The 8,192-nt window shown below is 55.5% G+C and overlaps 1 protein-coding gene across 1 annotated transcript; it reads left to right on the plus strand.

Annotated features, from left to right (window-relative positions):
* Positions 1-1,099: 1,099 nt before the first annotated feature.
* On the plus strand, positions 1,100-7,271 carry zfta (zinc finger translocation associated; the record flags this gene model as incomplete). The annotated part of the gene is made up of 5 exons (XM_084487498.1): positions 1,100-1,399; positions 1,919-2,608; positions 4,251-4,793; positions 5,516-6,016; positions 6,670-7,271. The coding sequence occupies exons 1-5, from the start codon at positions 1,258-1,260 to the stop codon at positions 7,269-7,271; spliced, it is 2,478 nt and encodes an 825-aa protein (XP_084343624.1). The 5' UTR covers positions 1,100-1,257.
* Positions 7,272-8,192: the final 921 nt, after the last annotated feature.

Below are 8,192 nucleotides of genomic sequence, written 5' to 3' on the forward strand. Positions count from 1 at the left end.
GTACCAGGATGTGGGACCTTGATGTGTGTGTGTGTGTGTGTGTGTGTGTGTGTGTGTGTGTGTGTGTGTGTGTGTGTGTGTGTAGTGTGTATGTGTATGTGTGTGTGTGTGTGTGTGTGTGTGTGTGTGTGTGTGTGTGTGTGTGTGTGTGTGTGCGTGTGTGTGTGTGTGTGTGTGTGTAGTGCATCGCGTGGACATGTAGGCTAAAACCTTTCTCTTTTTTTGAGAGCCCTCGCTTATCATCAAGGGACCTCATTTTATCCATCCGTGACAAATGATCAAAAAAATAGAGTAGGCCTACTATGGTAAGCACGCCGACGTTCATAGACTCCGTTTAATTTCACTAATACGGGACGCTGAAGGATTGAATGAGCTACAATATTTTTAGCCAGACAAAGCGTATGATAGCTGCACCAATTATGAATAATAATGATAATAATAATAATATCAACCACGTCAACATCATAAACAACAAAAATAACAATTGCTGCGTTATAAATTATTGCATTTTTATGGCTTCATGGGGTCGTGGCCACACCACGTCATAGCAACTTGCAGTTGGACAAAGGTTCCCTAATTTGTAGGCTTTCATGAGTTGACTACAGTCCATATTTATTTAACGTATTACATTAAAACGACCGCTAGTAGACCTACAACTATTATATAATGTAGTATTGTAGTGTTTTTTTCTTAATATATGTATATTACAGTGTTTAACAGGCCATGTGTTGTGCTTCATTGTGGTTTTATTACACGTCCATCCCTGTGTTATACGTGGTTTGACCTGATTGCGGGGATATATAAAGTATTAGTCCTACTCCATCTGGCCCCCGGGTGCGCGTGTCAATGCGTGAAAGCCGCTACTGTCTCTTTAAATTTACCCAGGAGCCCCTTAAGGAGCCCCAGGGGCCCCTAGTACGGCTCCCCACCCTGAAGACAAGCAGAACCTTAAAATACATACTGGAGGCCCGCTAAAGCGCTTTACAAACAAGAACAACACACACTCGCGGAGCCGAAGACGGACAGAGAACCGGTAAAAATACGGTGGCGATACATAAAAAGTTAACTTGGCTCCCCGAGCGGAGCGCGTGTGGGGGGACGAGGGGTTCATTTATAAATACGGCACAGGCACCCAAAAGCGTTGGGTCCGTCCTCGGCTGCTCGCGAAAAACGGGTGCCGAATATAACATGCTATGTAACACTGCTGTGTGAAGGCGATTGGGGAGCCACAATCATATTCCAAAATACCAGCCAGTAATGGAAGAGAAAGATACGGGGGAGCGCGATCCTGTGGACCTCCACTGTGCTGAGCAGACAGATCTCGTCTCATTAATAATAAGCGGAGAGGAGGAAGCGACGCAAGAGGAGAGTGACCTGGGACACTGTTCACTACTAGGAGGTAAACAAAAAAAATTACATTTTGTTTGTGTTTACTGTCCACACACCACAAGCCCGTGTGTCAAAATCCACGTTCTTCCTGCCAGCCATTGTCAGCCAGAGTTAATCCGTGTCATGGACAATGCCATGTAGCAGCATGGCCCCTTGTCTCAGTGGCTCCTATAAACAAAGGCTAAATACCGTGCTGGGAAGACTTGCTGTGATGCACAGTCGCCACCCAGCGGAAGCTAGCGGCGGGAGTCACCGCCCCTCATATGATGCCCGTGGAGGCAATGCGGAAACGCTTTATTCTTTTCTCTTAGGTGTAGCCCACATATCGGATAATGAATCAAAATGTATGTACTTCATAGATACTGTATATAACGTTACCATTCATACACCGATTTTAATTGCATACACAATAATCCTTGACATCATGATCTGTGGGGTAAAATGTGAACCCCTAAATTTTTTTTTACCAACTCCAGTGCAAATGGCTCTTCTGAAATGCTCTGTTTCTCCCCTCCCCCCCCCCCCCCAGACGAGGACGACGAGGACGACGACAGCGGCGGCGGCCTAGCCAACGGCCACGATGAGGACGAATCACGGAGCAGCATGGCCACGCCCGCCAGCTCCCCTCACACCAGCTACTGGAGTGTCACCGAGGGTCCCGACCAGCCGCTGCTGCTCTCCCCAGCGCCGGGCCCCTCCGGCGGTGGCAAGGCCCCGAGGGTCCCCAGGGCCTCCCGCCAGGGCCTCAGCCGCATCCCGGGCCGGGACCACCGGCGCTACTACCACGAGTACTGGCGCAGCGAGTACCTGATGGACTTCGACCAGCTGCGGCAGGGCATGATCTGCATGGTGTGCGGCAGCTCGCTGGCCACGCTCAAGCTCAGCACCATCAAGCGCCACATCCGGCAGAAGCACCCGGACTCCCTGCTCTGGAGCCCCGGGGACAAGGAGGTGATCCGCTCGGGCTGGGAGAGCCACCTGGGCCTGGGGGGCGCCCAGAAACCCTTCTTCCCCCCGGAGGAGGACGGAGGTGGAGGAGGAGGAGGAGGAGGAGGAGGAGGAGAGGGAGCCGGAGCCGGGGTACCACTGGACCCCCTCGGACCCCTAGGAGCCCTGGGAGCCCTGGGAGCCCTGGTCCCCCTGGATCCGGGTCTGGAGGAGCTGTTTGCGCAGGATCCTCCCCCTGCAGCAGAATCTTCCGCGACGGCTGCTGACACCGGTGGGTTGAGTCTCCCCCACCCCCACCACCACCACCCCCACCACCACCACCACGGAAACCCCGGTGAACCGGTTGGGGTCTGGAGGGCTGGGCTCCGGGAGGACGTTCTCTCGATCTCACACTTGGTGGCAGTGTGGGTTCGTCTCGCTCACTCCGGGAGCGGAGAGAGAGAGAGAGAGAGAGCAGCGCGGTCATGTGCTGAGAGGGAGGATGATGTAATGTTGCCGTTGTGTGGCTGCGCGGCGTGCACGCAGGGGAGAAGGCACAGGTTATGGGGGGGGGGGTTGTTGGATTGGACGGCAATGTTTTTTTTTTTTGTTATCGCGCCCCGCGGGGCCATGAGAAAGCAGTCGCTATAGCGACACGGTGCAGGTTGACGCGAGGCAATCAATCACACACAGAACCGTAGAGGAAAGTGTGCTGGTAATGCCCCTGCGTTGAGAGAGTCATGAAATAGCCCGTTTCAGTTTGGGGTGAGTTCAACGTGATATTCTCTGCTTTGAATTCTGGTCCCCACATTTTGCAAGATGTTGTGAAGGGTTGAGGTAGTGTTTCAGTGTGTTTTTAGTGCGTCGTTGGAAATGACAGAGGCTTTTTTTAGTCTGAATAGATGATGAAAACGTTACTCTCTGGTCTGGGCCAATAGGATTTCAAGGGGTCTGCATGTGATTCATCAGTTGTGTCGTTGCCCCAGGCAACCAGATTATGGCAATTGTCAACCATTTTGTTATGTCTCATACCCTCCACTGGACACCATACAGTTACATTAACATTATGGAATCTCAGTTACAAGGGATGCCATGTAACAACAGAGAAACATGTTAAAGGCACAGTACGTATCATTGATACCAAGTTTTTAAAATGGATACTGAATTCCAAAGTCAGAGTTTTGCTTTTTCAGGGAGGACGAGGCCTTTCAGGTCAGCTAGAAGCATGCTTACATGGCCGCATCACCCTGTGTTTCTGTGCCAATTTGTTTCACATCTGGCAACACATTGTACAGGGAATCATAACGCGCAGGCCAAAACATAACATTCTGACCTCGAAACGGGCATTTAAATCGTTAACATACTGGCTGTTGCACTGTCAGACAAACCAGTATTTCTACTGAGCATGTTTTCTCAATGTCTGATGACAAATCATTGGTATTTTATGATTTGGCACAGTACATTTGTTACATATTGTACGCTTAACCTTTGACTCACATATGGGTTTGCGCAACCAATTCTAATGCAACAAGGCTAGTACTGTTCTGGGGGCTGGATGACATTCAGATGTGAGTTTGAATCTTTCCTTGGTTTTGCAAATGTTTTATGCAAATACACGAGGTCAGTTCTATTTCCTTTCGTCTTTCAAAGATTACCGGTGGTTTATAAATGGGCTTCTGAGTGCCACTTCACGTTTAAACACATGGACGTTTACTTGCTATTGAGTCATTTAGCAGGCAACATCACCACCATCCGACTTACTGTACAGTGAGTTCAGAAAAAACGTCATTGAGGAGATACTTCCAACTCTGTACCTTTTTTAGGGTCAGGGATGCGATCTCCACCAGTCACGACGCCACCCTTACACCACCTTCACCCATCACTGCCGTACCCAACGAGCAACACCACCTTTAACGATACATTCCGCTTCACAGGCTACATCGACCCCACCCCCCAGCCCCTGCAGCACCCACCCCCCCAACAACAACAACAACAACAACAACAACCACCACTGGGTCCGCCCCCCTACACGGGGCCGTCGGGACAGGGGCCCCAACCGTCCAGCGACGAGGACGAGGAGGAGGAGGAGGAGCCGGTGGAGCGGCGGCGGGAGGTGCCGATGAAGGTGGAGCCGATGATGATGACGACGACGACGACGACGACGATGACGGGCCACGCGACGACGGCGATGATGGCGCCCGCGGGCGGCGGCGAGGAGCCGTCGGCGCGCACGCTGGAGCGCTACCTCAACGACTCGCTGCACGCCTGGTTCCGCCAGGAGTTCCTGATGGAGTACGAGGCGCCCGCGGCCGGCACCGGCGTCAGCCGCCTGCTGTGCATGGTGTGCGGGGGCCAGCCGCACTCGCTGCACCTGGACCACATCAAGGGCCACGTGCTGGAGCGCCACCCCGACTCGCTGGTGTACAGCGCCGAGGAGAAGCACCGCGTGCTGCAGGCCTGGGCCCACGCCCACCCCGGTGAGAGGGGGGAGCGGGGGAGGAGGTGGGGGGGGGGGGGGGAGGGGAAGGAAGAGAAGGATGGACTGCATTTAAAGGTGGAAGGAGGGGAAAGGTGGAGGAGGATGGGAGATGAGGAGGAGAAGAAGGGAGGTGCAGGAGAACATGGGAAAAAGTTGAGGAGGATTGAGGAGAGAGAGGGAGGGGAAAGGTTGAGGAGGAAGAGGAGGATGGGAGATGACGAGGAGGCGAAAGGGGAAAGGTGGAGGAGAGAGCGGGAGGGAGGTTGAGGAGAAGGAGGGGAAAGGTTGAGGAGAGAGCAGGAGGGAGGTTGAGGAGAAGGAGGGGAAAGGTTGAGGAGGTAGAAGAGAGGGAGAGAGGAGGAGAAGGGAGGTTGAGGAGGAAGGGAGATGGGGAAGAGGAGATCAGTTTCATTCTAGTTGAATTGTATTATTGACAATTGCTTGGCCATGGTCGAGATGATGGTCCCAGATACAACAGGAGACGTAATGGCCAGGGTTTATGCATATGTAATACATCATATTAATGTATTGTACAACTGAGGTGAAACTAATCACTCCAAATCAATCAGAATAAAGTCAATGTTTTGCCGAAAAACAGTCATGAAACAGCCTGTTTCAGTTGGCCTGTGGTGAGTTCACTGTGAGAGTAGAAAACCAGCGCTCCACTGCTGGAGCGTAGAGTCGTACCGTCGCCTCTGAACCGGCGCGTCTGTGTTTCAGAGGAGGAGGCGGGGCCCTTCATCAAGTCGGAGCGCGACACCAAAGACCCCGAGGCCGGGCTCTTCCCCCAGGACGCCGGGTACCTCCAGGGGGGCTACGCGCTCCCGCCGGGCCACGCCCCCCTCACTCAGGACCCCGGCGGCATTGGTGGCGGCGGGGGCGGCGGCCTCATCGGCGAGGACGGCATCGGCGGCTTCGGCGGCGCGGTGGCCGGGACCCCCGACCACCGGGGGCCGCGCGGCCGGGGCGCCCCCCGGCGGAGGCGCCTGCGCGGCGGGGAGCCGTGGCGGCTGCGGCTGGACTACCTGGTGGCCTACGGGCCGCAGGGCCGCGGCACCTACTGCATGGTGTGCTCCCAGGCGCTGGCCGAGACCAAGGTGAGCGGCTTCCGCCGCCACATCCAGGAGTGCCACCCGGAGACGGGCGGCCTGGGCCGCAAGGAGCGGGAGGCCATGGCGGCGGCGTGGACCAAAGACTACCACGGCGACCACGTCAAAGAAGGTAGGCCGCGGGCCGGCGCCGCTGCGCCGCACAGTCGCTCTACAGGCGGCTGGTTGTTGTTGTTGTTGTTGTTGTTTTTATTAGCACTGTTAACTGATGAAATACCAACGCTATATATTTTCGACGTTTTAGGCGCCGCCATTATTACTTAGGATTACTTGGAAGCATTGGCGGCACTCACGGTAGTGCGCATTTAACATTTGACTCACACCACGGTGCAGACGTATCACTTGGAGGTGACGCGTTATGCCAGCAGGTGGGAGTGGGATTCGCCGTGACGAGCCAGAGTTTTTGGAAAATCGGCCTCTTCTGACGTCACAAGTGGGAGTGTCCACCTAGATAGAGACAATTGCCGGATAGATCAGTCTACCGGCCCGCCCAGTGGACCGTAGCAGACGCTGCTCATCTATCCGTCATACATCTAGGTGGACACGCCCACTTGTGATGTCAGAAAGGGGCAGATTGTCAAAAAAACGGCTCGTCACGGCGAATCCCACTCACGCCTGGTGGCATAACACGTCACCTTTAAACCAATCCCAAAACAAACCATTCATTCACATATTCCCCGCTGCGCCATGCAGACCATTAGCACCTCTCACCCCGCTATGCACCTCCCCCTCCCCCTCCCCCCCCACCCCCCCTGACCCCCACAGAGCTCCACCCCAGCGAGCTCGTGGCCGCCACGGCAACCGACGGCGCGGCGGCGGTGGCGGCGGCGGCGGCGGGCGACTGGCCCTCCCCCCTCGCCGGCGGCGGCGGGCATCGGCGGCGGCGGCGGCGGGCGATCAAGAAGGAAGGCGGGGGACGTCCCGGGGAGGAGGAGGAGGAGCAGCAGCTGGAGCAGCTGGGGGGGGCCCCGCCGCCGCCGCCCGGCTCGTGCTCCTCCTCCTCGGCCGGCGCCGCCTCCTCGCGCCACACCCACTACCCGGGCAAGGACCAGCGGCGCAACTACCAGGTGCGCTGGCGCCTGGACTTCCTGATGGACTACGACTGCCGGCGCCACGGCCTGATCTGCATGGTGTGCGGCTCCACGCTCGCCACGCTCAAGGTGAGCACCATCAAGCGGCACATCCAGCAGGTGCACCCCCGCTCGCTGGCCTACGACGCCGGCGAGCGGCAGCGCGCGCTGCTCAGCTACGGCCGCACGGCGGCGCGCTTCGTCCACGCCGACGACTGCTTCGCCACGCAGGACCACGGGCACGGGGGCCCCGGGGCCGCCGCGCCGGCCACGCCCACCGGACACTCGGGCACTTGAGACACGGCGGGCGGGCGGACGGGCGAGTTGAGTTTTTTTTTTTTTTTTTTGTCTTTTCTGTCGGAAGGTTCTTAAGGCGGAGATGCGTTCCAGAGGGGTCGTTCCGGTGGTGGGGTGGGAGGGGGGAGGGGGGAGGGGAGATGGGTGTGGCCCAGGGGAGAGGGGGAGAGTGTCGGCAGCTGGTAGGTGGTGGGGACGTGGCGGTGCAGTAGATGAGAGTGGAGATGGTTTTAAAGGACTAAAGCTAACTGGGTCACACCGCCGCCCGTCGTGTTATGCTAGCTCCGTGCCGGAGGGGAGGAGGAGGGCCGCATGGAGAGGAAAAAAAAAAAAAAAAAACAGGGCTCAGTCGTTTTCTTGAGTCTTTACATTCTCAGGAAGCTTGAACCAGGGTTTTCTTTCTTGGAAAAAATGCCGGAAAATTATCATTTTAAGGGTTAATGTGTGAAGACAAGACAGCACTTTTTTGTCGCCCCCTCCCCCACACTCCCCCCCCCCCCCCCCCCCCCCCCAAAAAAAAAAGTTCCTTAATCCTGGTGGTCTTCTCACTTAAAGCCAATTTAGCGCGAGACCGGGATTACAAAATACACAATATGATTGCTTAAGACAATGAATACCATCGTGCAGCCATTTGAATTTGGCTTAGACATGTTTTAGTTTTCTGTTCACCATCGGCGATAGGGAGCAGGAGTGGGGGGGGGGGAGGGGGCTGGGGGGGGAGTGTACCTCGATTGTCACCCATCCACACCAATGTCTGTCGCTAAGTTGACACTGACTCATCCTTTATGACACAAGTCCATACCTATAGCCATGTCCCATACACCACCTTTGCTGCGAACTGCACACACAAAAAAGTCACACAACATTGTAAATATGTGGAAAGTTGTAATTATGTTTCTTTTATACATGCACTTTTAGGCG

Source organism: Micromesistius poutassou, assembly GCF_964030765.1.
Source record: "Micromesistius poutassou genome assembly, chromosome: 23".
Lineage (NCBI taxonomy): Eukaryota > Metazoa > Chordata > Actinopteri > Gadiformes > Gadidae > Micromesistius > Micromesistius poutassou.